Source organism: Hylobates moloch, unplaced genomic scaffold (genome assembly GCF_009828535.3).
Source record: "Hylobates moloch isolate HMO894 unplaced genomic scaffold, HMol_V3 SCAFFOLD_12, whole genome shotgun sequence".
Lineage (NCBI taxonomy): Eukaryota > Metazoa > Chordata > Mammalia > Primates > Hylobatidae > Hylobates > Hylobates moloch.
Window position 1 is genome coordinate 42376771 of NW_026652287.1, and position 24665 is coordinate 42401435.

Genomic DNA, 24665 nt, shown 5'->3' on the forward strand with positions numbered 1-24665 from the left:
GCTCAGGCCTGTAATCCCAGCACTTTGGGAGGCCAAGGTGAGCGGATCACCTGAGGTCAGGAGTTCAAGACCAGTGTGGCCAACATGGTGAAACCCCGTCTCTACAAAAAATATAAAAATTAGCTGGGCATGGTGGGACATGCCTGTAATCCCAGCTGCTCGGGAGGCTGAGGCATGAGAATCACTTGAACCTAGGAGGCAGAGGTTGCAGTGAGCTGAGATTGTGCCACTGCACTCCAGCCTGGATGACAGAGCAAGACTCTTGAAAAAAAAAAAGTGTGGCTATATTGGCTTTTGGCCTTTCTCAAGAGAGAAACCTCAAGACCAAGTTGGAAAATAAACATTAATACTAAAAAATGATACCAACATATGATCCAGCAATTCCACTTCTGGGTGTATTAATCAAAAAGTTGAAAACAGGTATTGGAAGAGCTATTTGTACACCCATGTTCAAGGCAGCCTTATTCACAATATTGAAAAGGTGAAAGCAAATCAAAATGTGGTCTAGCCATACAATAGAATATTATCCAGCCTTAACAAAGGAAATTCTGAGATGTGCTACAACATGAACCTTGAACATGTTATGCTAAATGAAATAAACTAGTCACAAAAAGTCAAATACTGTGACTTCATTTTTATGAGGTACCTACAGTAGTGGGGTTAACACAGACACATGTTGGAACAACTAAGTTCCTCTTCAAAGACTCAACTTTCTGATCATAAGTTGTAAAAGTTGTACATCAATCCTACTCCCCTTCTTCTCTTCTGTTTCCACAAATCGCACATTTACCCTATTTGGAAAAGTTTAAGTCTTAGCCAATTGGGATCAGCTTAGATTGTGCAGTCCAATCCCAGCCAATTGGGGAAGGACACAGAAACAGGAACTGCGTTAGATTAAAAACTCCTTCCCTCCTTTGTTCGTTGTGCTCTTGCGATTGTAATGGGCACAAGCAGCACCCTTCTGCAGAAGTAAAGGTGCCCTGCTGAGAATTTTCTAGGGGGTTTCTTTTGGCTACGCCGAGCACTTGTTTCCAACACAGAGAACTGAATGGTGTTTGCCAGAGATTGGGAAGGGACCAATAAGGAGTTAGTGTTTATTGGGTTCAGTTTGGGAAGATAAACATTTTTTAGTGGGATGATGGTGACAGCTGCCCAACAGTGTGAGTATACTTAATGCCAGCGAAGTGGACACTTAAAATGGTTAAGATGTAAACTTTATGTAATATACTTTACCACAATTTTTAAAAAGTGAATAGAGGATTATTATTAGTTTTATTTAATGAAGCCTCCAAAAACAGAGATCTGAGGCAAAAGAAATTCAAAAGCAGTTTGGCTAGCGTGCATTTTACACAGTCTCTGCTAAATAAAATACCCACTGATAAGTAAAGGGTTTGGAATTTTATTGCTAACATTAGATTTATACATTAGAAACCTGTGTTTAAAAGACATTCTCTATCAACTGGCAAATAAAAGATTTTTAAAGGATTAGGTTTTAAAATAAGTATTAAATTAGATGCTGCACCAAAGAATATATTGGTTTTAAAAATTGCTCAGTGCCGGGTGCAGTGGCTCGTGCTTGTAATCCCCGCACTTTGGGAGGCCAAGAGGGGCAGATCATCTGAGGTCAGGAGCTCGAGACCAGCCTGGCCAACATGGCAAAACCCTATCTCTACTAAAAATACAAAAATTAGCCAGGCGTGATGGCATGTGCCTGTAACCCAGCTACTCAGGAGGCTGAGGCAGGAGAATCACTTGAACATGGGAAGCAGAGGTTGCAGTGAGCCAAGATCTCTCCACTGCACTCCAGCCTGCGCAACGAGAGCAAAATTCCATCTCAAGAAAAAAAAAACAACCTCACCTGCTGTTTCAGATAATTAAACAATGAGTTAAAAACCTAACACTAAACAGCATTTTTAACTGTCCTCATCCTCTCCTCATCCAGATTCCAAGCACCAAGGAGTCACTGGACTCAAAGCATCTGCTGCCACAGCCAATCAGAAACCAAAATGGCCAGTTACTAGGCAGACACTAGTGGGCAGGCCAAACAGGGAGACCTGTAGACAGATCTCACTGTGCACCAATGGCTCTTGAGGAAAGGTGCGCCTTGTCCAGGAGCTCCAGGAGCCACCTGTGCAGAAATTTCACCAATGTCTCCAAGTCCTGCAGAGTGGTCACATGGCACTCCAGACCCACCCTGCAATCCTCTGCCCCAAAAGTCACTATGGGGTGAACACAGCTCAACATTGGTGGAAGGTGTGGGTGCCTTAACGCATTCATTAACCAATAACTGTGGGCTTTGCTCTAGAGACAGAACTAAAGCCCTCACCCTCTTCTACTCTGCCAGTGGAGCCTGCGGTTTTTATGGGCACAGGATGAGGGAGGGGCAGGCCATGAGTGGTTTTGAAAAAGGCAACATTTGAACTGGAAAAGAAGGATGTGAAGTTATCACTTTGGGCCAATCTGAAAAGTTACATACTGCACAATTCCAACTCTATGACATTCTGAAAAAGGCAAAATTATGGAGACAGTAAAAAGATTAGTGGTTGTCAGGCTGGGGAGAGGGAGGGAGGAATAGTGGGAGGACCGATGATCTGTGGACTTCGGGTGATAATGAAGTGGCAATGTAGGTTCATGAGTTCTAACAAATGTATTACTCTGGTGGAGTATGTTGATGATGGTGGAAGCTATGCATGTGTAGTGGCAGCAGGAATATAGGATGTCTTTGAACCTTCCACACTATTTTGCTGTGAACCTAAAACTGCTCTGGAACATAGATTTTTTGTTTGTTTTGAGACAGTGCCTGATTCTGTCACCCAGGCTAGAGTGCAGTGGCACAATCTCAGCTCACTGCAACCTCCTTCTCCTGGGCTAAAATGATTCTCCTGCCTCAGCCTCCTGGGTAGCTGGGACTATAGGCGTAAGCCATCATGCCCAGCTAAGTTTTGTCTTTTTTGTAGAGGCAGGGTTTCACCATGTTACCCAGGCTAGTCTTGAACTCCTGAGTTCAAGCAATCCATTCACCTCAGCCTCTCAAAGTGCTGAGATTACAGCCGTGAGCTACTGCACCAGCTGAACATGGATTTTTTAAAAGAGCTAACAAAACATTTTCAATTGGTCAGAGTTTTCCAGTCTGAGAAGTGAACATTATTTAGCTGAACTACCACTCTCCAACACCTCTTACATGAATAGGATTTCCCTCTACTGCAAAACCTTACTTAAGCAATCCCTGAGATAACAGCAAAGGGCTTTCCATGTTTCATAGACTGTGTGGTCTCATTGCAAGTTATTTCATGCTGGGTTGTGAAGAGATTCTGACAGTTTTCCCATATTCCTTACATTCACATGGCTATGAACTGTGATATAGTAAGATATGAGAAGCAAATGAAGTACTTCCTGCGTCCTTTTTATAATCACAGGGTTTTACCCCAGTGTGAATTCTCACAAAGATATTAAGGCTTGAGCAATGAAATAAGGTGACACCATATCCCTGGGATACATAGGTTCTTCCTCCAATGTGAGATTTCATGTTAACATTATGGCATGTGAGATATTTAAAGGTTGCCATACATTCCCCTACATTCCCAGGACATTTGCAGTCTAATTTTATTTTTATTTATTTTTTTGAGACGGAGTCTTGCTTTGTCGCCCAGGCTGGAGTGTAGGGGTCTTGGCTCACTTGCAGTCTAATTTTAGATGTGTAAAATAAGCCTCATGGAATTAGTAAAAGCTTCCCCACGTGCCTTACAGCAGAAGTGTTCTCTACACTGTGAACTTTTATTCCTCATGTAGGGTATAAACATTTAATGAAATCTCTCCACATTCCTAATAACGGAGCCTCAGTCCACTCTGAGTCACTAAATGTTGGGTGAGATCACATTTATGACTTTCATAGTAAAAGAAACTTTACTGACGGTTTTTGATTTTCACAGGGCCTATCACCAGAAGAGTTGGAAGTGAGTATTAAGATCTGATGAGCACTTACAGACTTCTTCACATGTCCTACATTCATAGAACATCTCTCCTGTGATTGCTTTTGTGTTTACACTAACACTAATGATAGCTAATGAGTGGAAAAAATAATCACAAAAAAATTTCATTATGTTTGAAGAAAGCTTAAAAATTTGTATTGGTCTGCAATCAAAGCCATCCTGGCCTGTGGGTTGGAAAAACTTGATCTAAAGCTTTTCCCAAGTACCTCACAGTATTAGTTTCCTAGGGTTGCTGTACAAAATAACAGACTGAATGATTTAACCAAGAGAAATTTATTGCCTCACAGTTCTGGAGCCTGGAAGTGCAATATCAAGGTGGAGACAGGGTTGGTTTCCTCTGGAGGCCATAATGAAAGCATCTGTTCCAGGTCTCTGTCCTTGGCTTGTAGATGGCCATCTTCTGGTGGATCCACACAGTCTTCTCCATGTGTATCCTTCCTTCACTTTCCCTTATAGGGACACCAGTGATGTCACATTAGGGATCGAACCTAACAGCCTCATTTGAAGTTACTCACCTGTTTGAAAACCTTATGTCCAAATAGTTATAGTGTAAGGAACTAGGACTTAGAGCTTACAAATATGGAGTGCAGCATCATCCAGACCATACCATTTAAATTGCAGGGTTTCTCTCCAATGTGAGTTCACATATGCACATTAAGGTTTGTGGGATTCAGAAATGTATTCCCAGATTCTCTACATTCATACGGTTTCTCTCCAGTGAGATTTCTGATGTGTTTGGTAAGGCTTGAGAATTCAGTGAAGTCATTTCCACATTCCCTGACGCAGGGTCTTCTCCACTGTGAATTCATGTGCGTTCATTAACACCTGAGATACAAAGTTGCTTCCACATTTTTACATTCATAGGGTTTCTCCCCAGTGAGTTTTCATGTCTTCAGACAGAACAGGGACACCTTTAGGTTTTCCCACATTCCTTACACTGACAGTCTCTCATCTGCATGCTTTCTTTCATGATTTCGAAAGGAACTGGAAGAACTGAAGGCTTTCCCACACTCCTTACATTCATAGGGTTTCTCTCCAGTGTGAGTTCGTTCATGTAACTGAAACGAATTGGAGTAACTGAAGGATTTCCCACACTGTTTACATTTGTAGGGTTTTTCTCCAGTGTGGATCCGCATGTGAAGGTTAACACACGTGGGAAACTTAAAGGCTTTGCCACATTCCATACATGTGAATGGTTTTTTGGCACTGTGGGTCCGCATGTGATTATTAAGACTGGAGGAATGTGTAAATGCTTTCCCACATTCCAGGCACTCAAAGGGCTTCTCTCCAGTGTGAATTCTCAAATGTCCACTAAGATTTGAAGAAATAGCAAAGGCTTTCCCACATTTGACACATTCAAAAGGCTTCTCTCCAGTGTGAGTTCTTGTATGTTCACTAAGGCGAGAGGATCTGGCGAAGGCCTTCCCACATTCCTTACATTCATAGGGCCTCTCTCCACTGTGAGTTCGTGCATGCTTAGTAAGGTCTGAGTTCTGAGTGAAGGCTTTCCCACAATCCTTACATTTATAGGGTTTTATTCCAGTGTGAATTCGAAAGTGATCACTGAGGCATGAGGAATTTCTAAAGGATTTTCCACATATCTTACATTCAAAGGGATCCTTTGCAGTGTGAGTTTTTAAATGTTCAGTAAGCTGAGAAGATCTAGTGAAGGCTATCCCACATTCCTTGCATTCATAAGGCTTCTCACCCACATGAATTTTCATATGTTGACTTAAGCAAGAGGAAACAGTGAAGGCTTTCCCACAATCCTTACATTTATAAGGTTTCTCTCCAGTGTGAGTTTTTCTGTGCTGAGTAAGTTGACAAGACCTAGTGAAGGCTTTCCCACACTCCTTACACTCATAGGGATTGTCTCCAGTGTGGGTTCCCATGTGAATATTAAGGTATGCAGAATATCTAAAGCCTTTTCCACATTCCTTACATTTGTAGGGTTTTTCTGAACTGTGAGTTTGTATATGCACAGCAAGGTCTGTGGAGTGAATAAAGCCTCTCCCACATTCCTTCCATTCATGGAGACTTTCTCCATTGTGAGTTCTTAAATGCCCCTGAAGGTGTGAATGATTAATGAAGGATTTTCCAGAGTCACCGCAATCAAAAGCTTTCTCTCCTGTGCACGTTCTCTGGTAAACATCTGGGGTCAGGCTGAAGGCTTTTCCACACTGACTAAACACAGAACGTTGCTCTCCAGTAGGGGTTTTCTTGTGCAGAGTAAAGAAGTCTACTCCATACAGATGACACTCAAATGTGTTCTCACTGTTTTCAGTTCTCACATGTGTCTTAAGGCATGAGTGTTCACTGGAGACATCTCCACATTGCTTAACATCATTGACCTCCCCTCCGTTGTGGCTTCCTATCTGTTGATAAAGGAATGAATTATGATTAAAGGATCGTTCAGATTCACTAACAGATTCCACTCATCTGAAGAGAGGAACACTATGATGATTATTTTCATGTTTACCATTTTCATTACACACATATAAGTATTGCCCTTTTGATTGATTTCCAGTGGAATGATGAAAAGCTCCTGCCAGGCTGTGCCATCTACTCTAATCTCAAATGTCTGTAGAGTTTTACGAAATTGTTTTAGAAACTCACTATCTAAGGGGAACTCTAAAACACTTAAATGTTGGCTGGGCACGGTGGCTCACGCCTGTAATCCCAGTGCATTGGGAGGCCAAGGTGGGCGGATCACCTCAGGTCAAGAGTTCAAGACCAGCCTGGCCAACATGGTGAAACCTTGTCTCTACTAAAAATACAAAAACTAGCCGGGCATGGTGGGACATGCCTGTACTCCCAGCTACTCAGGAGGGTGAAGCACAAGAATCCCTTGAACCCAGGAGGTGGAGGTTGCAGTGAGCCAAGATCATGCCACTGCATTCCAGCCTGGGTGACAGAGCAAGACTCCGTCTAAGAAAAAAACAACAGTAAGCGTCAAGCTAGGTTTCAAGCATCCCCAAGTCATCGTATTCTGAGTCTCTCTCCAGAGTCATTATCCCTCTTGGGAATGCTACTTATCTCAAAGAGCTCTCATTCTGCTAATTTTTTTTTTCTTTTAATGTAATTAAATTAATTTAGTTTTTAGAGCCAAGATCTTGCTATGTTGACCAGGCTGGTCTAGAACTCCTGGCCTCAAGTGATCCTCCCACTTCAGCCTCCCAAAGTGCTGGGATTACAGGTGTGAGCCACCATTCCCAGCTTTTTCTGATTTTCTATAATGGAATCCCCAATCATCTCTAAATGTGAAAACTAAGACGTATCCTTGTTAATCTTACCATTTGAATCCCACTGGAGGTTGGCTCCCCCAAAACATCCTGCTGAAGGGCTGACTCTTTGGTTTTAAGTTGCATTTTCCATTCTAAAGCTAAAGAGAAAAAGAAATGTAAGGGTTTGGAGACATACAGGGTAGACAGATGGAGCTGAAAATGAGAGGGGTCGTTTGTATTTGTTTTCTTTTTTTCTTTTCTTTTTTTTTTTTTTGAGACGGTGTCTCACTCTGTTGCCCAGGTTGGAGTGCAATTACATGGTCTCAGCTCACTGCAACCTCTGCCTCCCAGGTGCAAGTGATTCTCCTGCCTCAGCCTCCTGAGTAGCTGGGACTACAGGCACGTGCCAAAACACCCAGCTAATTTTTGTATTTTTAGTAGAGGCGGGGTTTTCACCACGTTGGCCAAGCTGGTCTCAAACTCCTGACCTTGTGTTCCACCCGCCTCAGCCCCTCAAAGTGCTGGGATTACAGGTGTTGAGCCACTGCGCCCGGCCCCTGTATTTGTTTTCAAATTAAACATGGTAACAAACAAACACAAAGACAGATTTGAAGATTGTATATGGAAAATTTGGCAATAATAAGGATATAGCATCAAATTTTTACATAGTTTACTACAGACTGATTCTATGAAAATTATAAACTGATGGTGAACACAAAGAATATTACCATGGAAGGAAAGTCGAGGAATAGGACAATAAGCACACATCAAAACAAGGAGCTTGTTTTTTTTTTTTTTTTTTGAGAGAGAGTTTCACTCTTGTCACTCAGACTAGAGTACAATAGAATGATCTTGGCTCACTGCAACCTCTGCCTCCCGAGTTCAAGCAATTCTCCTGCCTCAGCCTCCCAAGTAGCTGGGATTACAGGCACCTGCCACCACGCCCAGCTAATTTTTCCATTTTTAGTAGAGACAGGGTTTCAGCATGTTGGCCAGGCTGGTCTCGACCTCCTGACATCAGGTGATCCTCCCACCTTGGTCTCCCAAAGTTTTGGGATTATAGACATGAGCCACCGGTGAGCCACTGTGCCAGGCCTTTTTTTTTTTTTTTTTTCTTTTTTGAGACAGAGTCTTGCTCTCTCATCCCGGCTGGAGTTCAGTGGCATGATCTTGGCTCATTGCAACCTTCGGCCCCTGGGTTCAAGCAATTCTTCTGCTTCAGCCTCCCTAGTAGCTGGGACTACAGGATTGCGCCACCACGCCCAGCTAATAGTTGTATTTTTGTAGTGATGGGGTTTCACCATGTTGGCCAGGCTGGTCTTGAACTCATGACCTCATGTGATCTGCCTGCCTCAGCCTCCCAAAGTGCTGAGATTACAGGTGTGAGCCACCACACTTGACCCAAAACAGGAACTTTTAAAGAAGAAACCAACGGGTCCTATCACAGAAAAGAATGAGTAGACAAAGCGTAAGAGTATGAGAAGTTGAAGATTTCTTAACTTCTGAGAAAGAAATGGCCTACCTGGGCATGGTGGCTCATTCCTGTAATCCCAGCACTTTGGGAGGCCAAGGCAGGTGGAACACTTGAAGTCAGGAGTTTGGGACCAGCCTGGCCAACGTGGTGAAACCCTGTCTCTACTAATAGTACAAAAAATTAGCCGGGCGTGGCACACACCTGTAGTCCTGGCTACTCGGGAGGATGAGGCAGGAGAATCACTTGAACCCGGGAGGCTGAAGTTGCAGTAAGCCAAGATCGCATCACTGCACTACAGCCTGGGTGACAGTGAAACTGTGTCTCAGAAAAAGTAAAAATAAAAAAAATATGGCCTCAACATTGTGAGATGAAGCACATCTTAAAAAGTTTCCTCATTATGGCTGAGCGCAAAATTAGCCAGGCATGGTGGCATGAGCCTGTAATCCCAGCTACTCAGGAGGCTGAGGCAGGAGATCAGGAGGCTGAGGCAGGAGAATCACTTGCACCTGGGAGGCGGAGGTTGCTGTGAGCCGAGATCGTGCCACTGCACTCCAGTCTGGGTGACAGAGTGAGACTCCATCTCAAAAAAAAAAAAAAAAGTTTCCTCATTATAAACATACTGAACTTATTGACCAGCGCAGTCCTTCGTGAACACTCACCTTGGAAATCACCTCTCTGCACTGTCCTAGACTCTTCTTGTTCCAGCCAAGAGATCAGGCTGGGTTTGAAGAGCTGACATCCTGTGCACAGAGAAAGATACATTACCAGAAGAGGCTCATGCAAGAGATGATAAATCTTTCCAAAACTCAGGAGCTACAGTTCCAATGGAAGCAGTGAAATTATTTTAAAAGGGCTAAAAATGCAAATATCTGTCTGTGCCCCCAAAATATTGGTGATCTCTGATCCCTGACGCCGAAATCCAGGCTGATGTACATACTTACAAAGCACGAAGACTTTTATCCAAATAGGAAGTGAAACAAAGAGATCTTCATTCTCATGGGAAACAACTATACGTCTCATTCTTCAACATTATAGCACATCAGATTCATGCGAGTTTGTTAAAACACAGATGACAGGGCCCCTGTTGCAGAGTTTCTCACTGAGTATGTCAAAGCTGGAGACTGAGAACGTACGTCTCCAACAGTGCTGGTGATGCTCTTGATCTGACACCACATTTTAAGAACCACCAAGTAGATGAAACCCTACTAGGGCAGGGACTATGTCTGTTATTTCCCATTGTGTTCAGAGTTGCTATCACTGATGTGCAATACAGTAAGTACGTAACATAATCTGTTCCACAGCAGGCTACAAGGGATGAGTAGTCTTACCTACTGTGGCCAAATTCCTGTAGTTCTCTAGCATCACATCTCTGTAGAGGTTTCTCTGAGTTGGGTCCAGTAAAGTCCATTCTTCTGGGGTGAAGTCCACAGCCAGATCATCAAAAGTCACTGAATCCTAAACCATCACACACATGCTGGCTTGAGCCACAAAACATGTCTACCAGCGTTCACTGCAAAATGCAATACCTACAGAGTCTGAGGGCTCACATTGCCCACCCCAGAGTTCACTGGTCCCAGGAGGTCCTCTCTATCCACACTCACTCACTGTCAGTCCCCTCCAGTGACATGGCTTGAATGGCACTTCTTACACATGATCGTATCTAACACAACCAGACAGGGAGGTCATCTGATTTCCCTCCACTGCAGCACACTCTTGAGCAGATGCTAGATAAACGCTGATGAATGGATAAATTATCTCAACAAAGGATACTTTCATGTCTCTTACCATGTATGAGAACACTCAACAAAATAAAAACTATGCAGTTGGGACCATGAGGAAACACTAACTAATCAACATTGAAATACTGGGATGACATTCAAGGCAAACCCTCACCAATATGACAGGCTCCACTCCTTCAGGGAATTAAACTAGGGACTCGGTCCTTGAAGGAGGCTTTATTTGCTTTAAGAAGCTCTGGAGATAATTCTGTGTAGAAGGAAATGTGTCTACCTGGTGACGCAAGTATGATATTTTGGAGAAGGATACACTTCCTGCATACCTGATAACAATTTGTCAGACAGTCAGCCACCACCATTTCTACTTCTGTCTTTTCTTGAAGGCAGACTGGGTCCCTGTAAAGACCTCATGGAAAAGAACAAGGCATGAGAACCCAGGGCTGACCATAATTCCCCCATTCACATACCCCAAAGTCATTCCATCCTACTGTGAGATTCCCATATACTCCTGTACGCTCAAGAAAACACACACATACACACTACCGCTATCAATTCCAGGGCAGTCCTGCCTCACCTAAAGGCAAAAAAAAGGATGGTCAGCCATGCTGCCCGCTGGGAAAAGGGTAACAGTCTTATTTTACAGATAAGGAAACTTAACCGTGGAAATACACAGCACCTCTTCCCAAAGCACACACAGCAGGGGGCTGATGAAGCATTCTGGCTGGGCGTGATGGCTCACACCTGTAATCCTAGCACTTTGGGAGGCCAAGGCGGGCAGATCACTTGAGGTTAGGAGTTCGAGACCAGCCTGGCCAACATGGTGAAACCCCACGTCTACTAAAAATACAAAAAATTAGCCGGGTGTGGTGGCACACGCCTGTAATCCCAGCTACTCGGGAGGCTGAGGCAGGAAAATCGCTTGAACCCGGGAGGCAGAGGTTGCAATGAGCTGAGATCATGCCACTGCACTCCAGACTGAGCAACAGAGCAAGACTGTCTCAAAAAAAAAGAACAAAGCATTCCCTAGCCCACATCAGCACCTCAGAAATGAAGCTGCAGTGTGAATGATCAGGCACAGGCCACTGGACTCCATACTGTGTGGGGGGACACCTAAAGCAGGGTATCTGAAAATGAACAGAAACAGGACTTACCATAGGACAAATCAGTGGCTGCCATCCCACAGGGCTGACGGCTAAATGTGCTTCAAAGCACCTTTCCTTTACTCCAAGGATCACTCCAGGACAGTTTAGGAATCTACGCGGACAGAGGTAACCTCCATTCTCTTTATCCAGGGTTAATGGTGTCCTGTTTGTATAAATCATTAATCAACAAGCATCACTTATCAGTCATCAGATATCATTAGCACTCTCTCTGCAGAGCATATAGGTGAAAGCCACTGAAAATGGTGTACACTACAAATATTAGGAATACCAATTTCCACTACTGAGGAACAGTGTGTGTCAGAAGTCACACTAGCAGCTTTATATACTCACTTAATTATCATAACCACCCTTTACAGTAGATATCAATGACCCCTATTTGATGAAGAAAAAACCAGGCCGGGCGCGGTGGCTCACGCCTGTAATCCCAGCACTTTGGGAAGCCGAGGTGGGTGTGTCAGTTGAGGTCAGGAGTTCAAGACCAGCCTGGCCAACGTGGTGAAACCCCATCTCTACTGAAAATACAAAAAATAGCTGGGCATGGTAGTGCACGCCTATAATCCCAGCTACTGAGGAGGCTGAGGCAGGAGAATCGCTTGAACTTGAGAGACAGAGGTTGCAGTGAGCCGAGATCGTACCACTGCACTCCAGCCTGGCAACAGAGTGAGACTCTGTCTCAAAAGGAAAAAGAAAAGAAAAAGAAAAAGAAGAAAACCTACATCCAGACAACACTTGGATTTGGTCCAGAATCATCCAGTTTGGAAGTTATGAACCAGGACTTGAACACAGGCAATTTTGTCCCTGACACCCAGTCTGTGGCTCTTACTTTCCCACATGACCAGCGTTAGTCTAAACCCGCACAGTACAACACCACGATCACTATCCACATGTGTTATTGAACACCCACTCCATATAAACCTAGCATGACCGAAGAATAAAATGTATTTTAATTTAATAAAATTTATACAATTAAAATTTAATAAAAATTAATCACAATCTTTAATAAATCAAACACAGAACAACAGTGCAAATGCTGAATGACAGAATGGAATCTGAATGATGAAAATCACTGAAAACTGAACAGTTCATTATCCATGAACCGGATACACCCCCACAAGGACGCTACAGCCTTTATTCTACGAATGAGGAGGCTAAAACTCTGAAGTCACACTGGGTTACAGAAACCCCATGTCTAGACTCCTGGTGTAGATTGTACCCACTACCATGGGTTTCAAACTGGGGATCCGTAGGCTGAAGAGGGCCACAAATGTGTTTAATTTGGTGAAATCTAAACCAATTATGTTATTTTAAACTTGAAATATAATTAATGTACAATTAAAAGTGCAGATCTTAGGTATTCAGTGGATGAATTTTGACAATTGCATACACTTGCATAATCAAAAGCCTAAACAAGATGTAAAACATGTTCGTCTCCCCCTGAAAACCTTCTTGCCCCTTCCAGTCTATCCTTTCACTCTCAACTCCAGATAAGCACTCTGTGATTTCCTTCATTTAGCAGACACGACACTGGACAGGTAAATTAGGCAGTGTGCTCATCTCTCGCAAATGTACATCCTATCTTCATTATTCTCTACTATTTAAATAACATGAGATAAAAATTCTAAAATCTCCCACTGCAACCGTGGACTTGTCTATTTCTTCTTGTGTATCTGTAATGTATACTCCTTTATACATCCTGTAACAACATTACTGGGTAGATAGATACACACATTGAACTTTCATATTTTTGGAGCAACAAAACCTTTTTTTTTTTTTTTTTTGAGATGGAGTCTCGCTCTGTCATCCAGGCTGGAGTGCAGTGGCACAATCTCGGCTCACTGCAAGCTCCGCCTCCAGGTTCACGCCATTCTCCTGCCTCAGCCTCCCGAGTAGCTGGGACTACAGGTGCCCGACACCATGCCCAGCTAATTTTTTTGTATTTTTAGTAGAGATGGGGTTTCACCCTGTTAGCCAGGATGGTCTCGATCTCCTGACTTTGTGATCCACCCACCCTGGCCTCCCAAAGTGCTGGGATTACAGGCGTGAGCCACTGCGCCTGGCCACAACAAAACCTTTTATCATAAGGAACTCTGCGTGTCTCTAGGAATGTTCTTGGATGATGCTGGGTGACACTACAACCTGCTTTTCTTTGTGGAGTCTCTGTATCTCATGGGCAGCCTTAGGTATCTTTGGGTGCCAATGTTCCCCTTGACCTGGCGTGGAGCCTAAAGGCACCCAGTGATGGCTGGACAGACAACTGAGATCCTTCTCAACACTGTTAAAGTACACCCAGACTTTGGGAGGCCGAGGCGGGCGGATCACAAGGTCAGGAGATCGAGACCAGGGTGAAACCCCGTCTCTACTAAAAAAAATACAAAAAATTAGCCGGGCGTGGTGGCGGGCGCCTGTAGTCCCAGCTACTCAGAGAGGCTGAGGCAGGAGAATGGCCTGAACCCGGGAGGCGGAGCTTGCAGTGAGCCGAGATTGCGCCACTGCACTCCAGCCTGGGCGAAAGAGAAAGACTCCGTCTCAAAAAAAATAATACTAATAAATAAAAATAAAGTACACCCAGACTACAGCCCCATCACAATTCATAACGCAATACGCATCGGAGTTCTGAGGAAATGTATTGAACTACTCAAAGAATGCAAGGGTGACAGGACTACTGTCTCCTTCTATGCACTTAGCCACCACCCATGGCCTGTCTGCATACCAAAGACTGGTTTCCCCTGGCCACCTGATGTGGATATTTAGTGCTCTCAGTCTTGTATCCTTACTGGCACCGCAACTTCCTCTGCTCATGAGCACAATAGCCAGGGTTGCCTGCATTCCAGAGGGCTGCTTCCTGCTTTCCCTGAGTCCGATGACTAGCTCTAGTACCCACTAAAAGTGCAAAGCAGAAGCACTACAGCCCCGCTAAAGGCTGACCCTGAAGGGGGCAGTACTAAAGGAAAATCTTCCCAGTGGCAGAACTCCAGGCAGTGTATTGGCCTGCTTCTGGGTCTGCAGTAAGAGTTGACAAGATGCATGCATACACATACACAGATTCATCAAAAGTTGCCGATGGCTTGGCTGGATGGTCAAAAATGTGGGAGGAACCAGAGTGGTAACAAGGAAACCTGGGAAAAGGTATATGGATGGACCTCTCTGAAAGGAGAGATTGTGTCCCACGTGAATGCCTACCATGATCCACTAGAAATACAGCAGAAAAAATCACGTGCTCTAAAGATACCTGTTACTTTTCCTAGCTACCTCAGTGCTTGCTCAGTGGGCCCATTAAAAAATGTTCATGACAGCAGGGATAAAGGCTATGCGTGGGCTCAGCAATAAAGACTTCCCCTTACCAAGTCTGACCCAGCTAACATTACTGCTGGGCCTAATCTCCTGAAAGCAGAAATCAACACTGAGCATACAATACGGCACCATTCCTTAGAGGAGACCAGCCAGCCATGCTGTAATGGGCCCTCTTCTATCAGGAAATTGTCAAAGACTCATCCTCACCAGAACAGACTCATGTTCTGGTGTGGATCTGCCTTTCGACTAGTTAGGCTTCTGCTAGCACCACCACCCACGGACTCACAACATGCTTTATCAGTAGTCATGGCCTCCACACAACAGAGTTTCTAAACAAGCAAAGCATTTCACTGCAGAGGAAGTGCAACAATGGAAGCATGTCCTTGCAATCAACTGGTCCCATCACACATCCCATCACTCAGAAGCAGTGGATCTACATGAAAAGTGGAATCGCATAATGAAAACTCAGTTATAGGGCCAAATGGGGGACAACCCTTAGAAAGGCATTCTGACTCATAGGTCAAGGTGTACGCTTTGAGTCATAGAGCCTTCTATGGTACTGTCTCCCTAGAGCCTGAATACATGGGTCCAAGAATTGATGAGTAGGCCGGGCGCGGTGGCTCATGCCTGGAATCCCAGCACTTTGGGAGGCCGAGGCAGGTGGATCGTTTGAGGTCAGGAGTTTGTGACCAGCCTGGCCAACATGGTGAAACCCCGTCTCTACTAAAAACACAAAAAATTATCTGGGCATGGTGACACATGCCTGTAATCCTAGCTACTTGGAAAGCTGAGGCAAGAGAATGGCTTGAACCTGGGAGGCGGAGGTTGCAGTGAGCCGAGATTGTGCCACTGCACTCCAGGCTGGGCGACAGAGCAAGACTCCATCTCAAAACAAAACAAAAAAATAGAATTGATGGGTGAAGGTGGAATTAACTCCACTGACAGAAGTTTGCTTTTATTCCCAGCAACTCAGAGCACTGCTAGTCCGGAGACCTTCTCAGACCCTAGTGGAAAATGCCTCCCCCAGGGGGCATGGTTATGGTTCTAATGCAATGGAACAGGAGATAGCCACTTGGCCCTTTTGGGCTTCATATACCGCTAAACCAAGAGGAAAAAAAAAAAAAAAAAGGAAAAAGAAAAAGAAAAGTTAATCTACTGGCTGGAGTGGTTAATCCCAATTATCAAAGGAAAACTGTGGCACTGCTAGACAATTGAGGCAAGGAGGATGAAGTGATGAAGTGTAGAACCTCCGAGTACTTCTATACTCCATAGAAGAGGTTAGCAGAAAACCACAACTGAACGAAAGCAGGACAACAGAGGACTTGGACTCTGGGTGAACGAAGATTTGGATCGCTCCTCCCTGGTACAAAACCCGGAGCAGCTGAGGTTCAGGTGGAGGGCAGGGAAAATATGGAATTAGTCACTGAAGAAGTAAACCGTGGACATCAACTACAACCTCAAGACCAGTGACAAAAACAAGAAATGTAGTTTTGCACGTTTTCTCTCTGCTTGTTATACGTATGTGTGTTTATATCCATGTGTTTATTTATTTAAATGAACCATTTACTTCTATCTTTTTCCCACTTTTATTTTATATACACATTATTAGAGGTTACATTTATAATTTTGTCTTTAAGAAACAGAATAGTTAGAATGGGACTAAATTTGAGGAGTAATTGACATGGCGTGCTGTGGGAATACAAAGGACTGTTTGAACTGTGCATCTTCTCACTTTGGGGGTGGGTGAGAACTTCTTCCCTCATATCTTCTTAGGTAGGAATACAGACTTGTTTAATTATTCCAAAGAAATTCCTATGTGTGTAGGAGAGTGCATATCAATGGTAAAGAACCAAAGAGTGAAATATGCCAGTTAGCTGTTTATTTATCTCAGCTCCAATACCCCCATCGCCTTTGTCTTAGTTAAAACTTCCCCTGTCTGTGTAGCTGTTTGTTTATAGGGCCTGCTTGTTCCTCACCTCACTGGCCCCAAATCCAACACATCTCACAGCTGCTGAATACAGTGAAACTTAGTGGCCAACACCAGAGTCATATAAATAAGACCTTTCCTTTGCACAACCAGTCCACAACCCCCAAAGGAAGTCCTGAGGGATAACGTCCATGCACCTTAATAAAGCAAGGCCCAACAGGTCCTCTCTCTCATTCCTATCCCGCAGGTTGAGCACCCGGCTGTCTCTGGACTTCCATCAGCCCCTGAGAGCAGCCTCCCATCCCGGGGATCTGTGAGTAGGAGGATGCTTCTGACATTTCATGTGTTTTGTTGTGCTGCCTCCTCTACATCTTGCCCACCCAACACACTGGAATGTAACTCTCTTCCCCGTGTGGGTAGGGCTAGAATTTGCAGCCACTCTTCAGAGAGAGAGAGACCCCCTAGACCAAAACAGAGGAAAATATATTCAGTGTGGTGAACAGGGTGTGTGGTCACAACCCGAGGGACACAAGACCAGGCCTTCAGATTGCTCTTGGCCGGCTTACTACCTGGCCCACTCACAAGGGTGATGCCATATGGGAGGGCTCCACAGCCTGCTGGGGTACCTCTCTGCTGCTGTGCATTGCTGCCTGTTGTCTCTGTGGAGCACTGCCAATACTCCCATCCCTAAATTGGGTGGGTCCTCCATAGTCTAAGTGCTCCCTAGGACTCACCAACTGCTAGCCTTAAGAGGGCAAGAAGGGCACAACAGTCACTATCCAAGGCTGCTGTCACTTCCCCAAATAGGAACTGCTGGGCTGGAAAGAAGCTAACTGTATTCCCAAGGCCCCACTCTGGCATGACGGGCTTGATACTGAGAGGCAGAAGGGGTAAAGCAGGTGCTGGGCCAATCAAAGGGTTAGCGGAGTGCAAGAGGAAGACCGGCATTCTGACTGCCCACTGAATGGAGAAGCAGTACGGACAAGGCCACCAGACTTCCCACCCTGACAACAGTAGCAACCCCTTCACTGGGGAGATGACGGCACCTCGCTGGCAAGGCTGCTGCCGGGGTCTGCTATCCCCAGGACACTGCCTTCCCTTGCATCTGTTGCTCTACGCCCCCACCCTGATGAGGTCAACTGGGCACCCTAGAGAGAAAGGCAGCTGCCTACAAAGGGGTCAGATGGGAAGCACAAATGGACGCCAGAGGACCAGGGGCCACTCAGGACCACCGGGAGCTTGTCAGGTAAACAAAGGAAAAAATATTTTAGCCACCTGGAGATACAAGCCATTCTGAAGATTTTACTTAGAAGAAAAAAAGAGAAGGAAAGAGACTGATTGTCTTGAGGTCTGGAGTTCCCAGTCCTCTATTGCCTAGAAGCACTGGGCTAGCATTACTCCTCCTTCTTTTCCTCTTATCAACCAGAGACAGAAATTCAGAACCCTTCAGGCAGTTAAAAGCCTAAGACCAAAAAAAAGAAAAAAAAAGGAAAAAAAGCCTTGAGATTTAGGAGGTTACAAGTTCAAGAACAAAAAAAAAAAGAGGAACTTTTTGAACTTTAAGTACTAAGCAAATGCCAGGTCTAACAAACATAATCCCGCTGACCCTAGATTACTTAATGATTTAAACACAGACCATGAGACATGGGGAAAAAATAAAAGGTAATTAGACTTTAACATTTGGTAAAATGTACCAATTAACAAAACTGCATAGGCCTACTCAATCTGGGACTCAAATTACACTTATACCTGGGGATCCCACTAAATTTAAACATTGTGCTCCCTAAAATCTTAAAAGGGTAACTAAATACAGGAGAAAAAAATAGGTATGCCTTGCTTTAACTGTAGCCTTGCTTAAATTTCCCATAGTCATAGTACCCATCGCCCTAAAATATTCCATATTAGGTATAAATATGCTAACATACAAGATGGCCGAATAGGAACAGCTGCAGTCTACAGCTCCCAGTGTGAACAACGCAGAAGATGGATGATTTCTGCATTTCCAACTGAGGTACCGGGTTCATCTCACTGGGGTTTGTCGGACAGTGGGTGCAGGACAGTGGGTGCAGCACACCGAGCGTGAGCCAAAGCAGGGCGAAGCATCGCCTCACCCGGGAAGCACAAGGGGTCAGGGAATTCCCTTTCCTAGCCAAGGAAAGGGGTGACAGACAGCACCTGGAAAATCGGATCACTCCCACCCTAATACTGCGCTTTTCTGACGGTCTTAGCAAACGGCACACCAGGAGATTATATCCCATGCCTGGCTCAGAGGGTCCTACGCCCACAGAGCCTCACTTATTGCTAGCACAGCAGTCTGAGATTAAACTGCAAGGTGGCAGCAAGGCTGGGGGAGGGGCGCCTGCCATTGCTGAGGCTTGAGTAGGTAAACAAAGCAGCCAGGAAGCTCGAACTGGGTGGAGCCCACCACAGCTCAAGGAGGCCTGCCTGCCTCTGTAGACTCCACCTCTAGGGGCAGCGCATGAGCCAATCAAAAGGCAGCAGAAACCTCTGACAGCTTGGAAGACAGTAGTGGTTCTCCCAGTACACAGCTGGAGATCTGAGAACGGACAGACTGCCTCCTCAAGTGGGTCCCTGACCCCCGAGTAGCCTAACTGGGAGGCAACCCCCAGTAGGGGCAGACTGACACCTCACATGACTGGGTACCCTGAGACGAAACTTCCAGAGGAACGATCAGGCAGTGACATTTGCTGTTCACCAATATTCGCTGTTCTGCAGCCTCTGCTGCTGATACCCAGGCAAACAGGGTCTGGAGTGGACCTCCAGCAAACTCCAACTGACTTGCAGCTGAGGGTCCTGACTGTTAGAAGGAAAACTAACAAACAGAAAGGACATCCACACCAAAACCCCATCTGTACATCACCATCAAAGACCAAAGGTAGATAAAACCACAAAGATGGGGAAAAAACAGAGCATTAAAACTGAAAATTCTAAAAATCAGAGTGCCTCTCCTCCTCCAAAGGAACGCAGCTCCTCACCAGCAATGGAACAAAGCTGGATGGAGAATGACTTTGACGAATTGAGAGAAGAAGGCTTCAGACGATCAAACTTCTCCGAACTAAAGCAGGAAGTTTGAACCCATGGCAAAGAAGTTAAAAACCTTGAAAAAAGATTAGACAAATGGCTACTAGAATAACCAATGCAGAGAAGTCCTTAAAGGACCTGATGGAGCTGAAAACCATGGCACGAGAACTACGTGACAAATGCACAAGCTTCAGTAACCGATTCGATCAACTGGAAGAAAAGGTATCAGTGATGGAAGATCAAATGAATGAAATGAAGCAAGAAGAGAAGTTTACAGAAAAAACAATAAAAAGAAACAAAGCCTCCAAGAAATATGGGACTATGTGCAAAGACCAAATCTACGTCTGATTGGTGTACCTGAAAGTGACGGGGACAATGGAACCAAGTTGGAAAACACTCTACAGGATATTATCCAGGAGAACTTCCCCAATCTAGCAAAGCAGGCCAACATTCAAATTCAGGAAATACAGAGAATGCCACAAAGATACTCCTCGAGAAGAGCAACTCCAAGACACATAATTGTCAGATTCACCAACGTTGAAATGAAGGAAAAAATGTTAAGGGCAGCCAGAGAGAAAGGTCGGGTTACCCACAAAGGGAAGCCCATTAGACTAACAGCTGATCTCTCGGCAGAAACTCTACAAGCCAGAAGAAAGTGGGGGCCAATATTCAACATTCTTAAAGAAAAGAATTTTCAATCCAGAATTTCATATCCAGCCAAACTAAGCTTCATAACTGAAGGAGAAATAAAATACTTTACAGACAAGCAAATGCTGAGAGATTTTGTCACCACCTGGCCTGCTCTACAAGAGCTCCTGAAGCAAGCACTAAACATGGAAAGGAACAATCGGTACCAGCCACTGCAAACATATGCCAAATTGTAAAGACCATCCAGGCTAAGAAGAAACTGCATCAACTAACGAGCAAAATAACCAGCTAACATCATAATGACAGGATCAAATTCACACATAACAATATTAACCTTAAATGTAAAAGGGTTAATGCTCCAATTAAAAGACACAGACTGACAAATTGGATAAAGAGTCAAGACCCATCAGTGTGTTATATTCAGGAAACCCACCTCACATGCAGAGATACACATAGGCTCAAAATAAAGGGGTGGAGGAAGATCTACCAAGCAAATGAAAAACAAAAAAAGGCAGGGGTTGCAATCCTAGTCTCTGATAAAACAGACTTTAAACCAACAAAGATCAAAAGAGACAAAGAAGGCCATTACATAATGGTAAAGGGATCAATTCAACGAGAAGAGCTAACTATCCTAAATATATATGCACCCAATACAGGAGCACCCAGATTCATAAAGCAAGTCCTTAGAGACCTACAAAGAGAATTAGACTCCCACACAATAATAATGGGAGACTTTAACACCCCACTGTCAACATTAGACAGATGAATGAGACAGAAAGTTAACAAGGATATCCAGGAATTGAACTCAGCTCTGCACCAAGCGGACCTAATAGACATCTACAGAACTCTTCACCCCAAATCAACAGAATATACATTCTTCTCGGCACCACACAGCACGTATTCCAAAATTGACCACATAGTTGGAAGTAAAGCACTCCTCAGCAAATGTAAAAGAACAGAAATTGTAACAAACTGTCTCTCAGACCACAGTGCAATCAAACTAGAACTCAGGATTAAGAAACTCACTCAAAACCGCTCAACTACATGGAAACTGAACAACCTGCTCCTGAATGACTACTGGGTACATAACGAAATGAAGGCAGAAATAAAGATGTTTTTTGAAACCAACGAGAACAAAGACACAACATACCAGAATCTCTCGGACACATTCAAAGCAGTGTGTAGAGGGAAATTTATAGCACTAAATGCCCACAAGAGAAAGGAGGAAAGGTCTAAAATTGACACCCTAACATCACAATTAAAAGAACTAGAGAAGAGCAAACACATTCAAAAGCTAACAGAAGGCAAGAAATAACTAAGATCAGAGCAGAACTGAAGGAGATAGAGACACAAAAAACCCTTCAAAAAATCAATGAATCCAGGAGCTGGTTTTTTGAAAAGATCAACAAAATTGATAGACTGCTAGCAGGACTAATAAAGAAGAAAAGAGAGAAGAATCAAATAGACGCAATAAAAACTGATAAAGGGGATATCACCACCAATCCCACAGAAATACAAACTACCATCAGAGAATACTATAAACACCACTATGCAAATAAACAAGAAAATCTAGAAGAAATGGATAAATTCCTTGATACATACACCCTCCCAAGACTAAAGGAGGAAGAAGTTGAATCTCTGAATAGACCAATAACAGGCTCTGAAATTGAGGTAATAATTAATAGCTTACCAACCAAAAAAAGTCCAGGACCAGACGGACTCACAGCCGAATTCTATCAGAGGTACAAGGAGGAGCTGGTACCATTCCTTCTGAAACTATTCCAACAAACAGAAAAAGAGGGAATCCTCCCTAACTCATTTTATGAGGCCAGCATCATCCTGATACCAAAGCCTGGCAGAGACACAATAAAAATATCCCTGATGAACATCAATGCAAAAATCCTCAACAAAATACTGGCAAACCGAATCCAGCAACACATCAAAAAGCTTATCCACCATGATCAAGTGGGCTTCATCCCTGGGATGCAAGGCCGGTTCAACATACACGAATCAATAAACGTAATCCAGCATATAAACAGAACCAATGGCAAAAACCACATGATTATCTCAATAGATGCAGAAAAGGCCTTTGACAAAATTCAACAGCCCTTCATGCTAAAAACTCTCAATAAATTAGGTATTGATGGGACATATCTCAAAATCATAAGAGCTATTTATGACAAACCCACAGCCAATATCATACTGAATGGGCAAAAACTGGAAGCATTCCCTTTCAAAACTGGCACAAGACAGGGATGCCCTCTCTCACCACTCCTATTCAACACAGTGTTGGAAGTTCTGGCCAGGGCAATCAGGCAGGAGAAAGAAATAAAGGGTATTCAGTTAGGAAAAGAGAAAGTCAAATTGTCCCTGTTTGCAGATGACATGACTGTATATCTAGAAAACCCCATCATCTCAGCCCCAAATCTCCTTAAGCTGATAAGCAGCTTTAGCAAAGTCTCAGGATACAAAATCAATGTGCAAAAATCACAAGCATTCTTATACACCAATAACAGACAAACAGAGAGCCAAATCATGAGTGAACTCCCATTCACAATTGCTTCAAAGACAGTAAAATACCTAGGAATCCAACTTACAAGGGATGTGAAGGACCTCTTCAAGGAGAACTACAAACCATTGCTCAATGAAATAAAAGAGGATACAAACAAATGGAAGAACATTCCATGCTCATGGATAGGAAGAATCAATATTGTGAAAATGGCCATACTGCCCAAGGTAATTTACAGACTCAATGCCATCCCCAACAAGCTACCAATGACTTTCTTCACAGAATTGGAAAAAACTACTTTAAAGTTCATATGGAACCAAAAAAGAGTCCACATTGCCATGTCAATTCTAAGCCAAAGGAACAAAGCTGGAGGCATCATGCTACCTGACTTCAAACTATACTATAAGGCTACAGTAACCAAAACAGCATGGTACTGGTACCAAAACAGAGATATAGACCAATGGAACAGAACAGAGCCCTCAGAAATAATGCCACACATCTACAACTATCTGATCCTTGACAAACCTGACAAAAAGAAGAAATGGGGAAAGGATTCCCTATTTAACAAATGGTGCTGGGAAAACTGGCTAGCCATATGTAGAAAGCTGAAACTGGATCTCTTCCTTACACCTTATACAAAAATTAATTCAAGATGGATTAAAGACTTACATGTTAGACCTGAAACCATAAAAACCCTAGAAGAAAACCTAGGCAATACCATTCAGGACACAGGCATGGGCAAGGACTTCATGTCTAAAACACAAAAAGCAATGGCAACAAAAGCCGAAATTGACAAATGGGATCTAACTAAACTAAAGAGCTTCTGCACAGCAAAAGAAACTACCATCAGAGTGAACAGGCAACCTACAGAATGGGAGAACATTTTTGCAACCTACTTATCTGACAAAGGGCTAATATCCAGAATCTACAAAGAACTCAAACAAATTTACAAGAAAAAAACAACCCCATCAAAAAGTGGGTGAAGGACATGAACAGACACTTCTCAAAAGAAGACATTTATGCAGCCAAAAAACACATGCAAAAATGCTCATCATCACTGGCCATCAGAGAAATGCAAATCAAAACCACAATGAGATCACCTCACACCAGTTAGAATGGCAATCATTAAAAAGGAAACAACAGGTGCTGGAGAGGATGTGGAGAAATAGGAACACTTTTACACTGTTTGTGGGACTGTAAACTAGTTCAACCATTGTGGAAGTCGGTGTGGTGATTCCTCAGGGATCTAGAACTAGAAATACCATTTGACCCAGCCATCCCATTACTGGGTATATACCCAAAGGATTATAAATCATGCTGCTATAAAGACACATGCACACGTATGTTTATTGTGGCACTATTCACAATAGCAAACACTGGGAACCAACCCAAATGTCCAACAATGATAGACTGGATTAAGAAAATATGGCACATATACACCATGGAATACTATGCAGCCATAAAAAATGATGAGTCCGTGTCCTTTGTAGGGACATGGATGAAGCTGGAAACCATCATTCTCAGCACACTATCGCAAGGACAAAAAACCAAACACCGCATGTTCTCACTCATAGGTGGGAATTGAACAATGAGAACACCTGGACACAGGAAGGGGAACATCACACACCGGAGACTGTTGTGGGGTGGTAGGAGGGGGTAGGG

General features: G+C 43.8%; 1 protein-coding gene across 3 annotated transcripts in view; it reads right to left on the bottom strand.

Moving 5' to 3' along the window:
* Positions 1–4243: 4243 nt before the first annotated feature.
* Positions 4244–24665, bottom strand: part of ZNF266 (zinc finger protein 266) — a 29190-nt gene continuing 8768 nt past the window's right edge. For 2 of the 3 annotated variants that reach the window (XM_032169577.2, XM_058426073.1), the window contains 6 exons: positions 11575–11728; positions 10747–10829; positions 10016–10142; positions 9347–9427; positions 7283–7371; positions 4244–6364 (listed from right to left, as the gene is read on the bottom strand). In XM_032169577.2, coding sequence (XP_032025468.1) covers positions 4922–6364; positions 7283–7371; positions 9347–9427; positions 10016–10142; positions 10747–10829; positions 11575–11599 — 1848 coding nt within the window. In that variant the 5' untranslated portion in view covers positions 11600–11728 and the 3' untranslated portion in view covers positions 4244–4921. The remainder of the gene's footprint in view (positions 6365–7282; positions 7372–9346; positions 9428–10015; positions 10143–10746; positions 10830–11574; positions 11729–24665) is intronic. The other variant, XM_032169578.2, reaches the window with a different exon arrangement.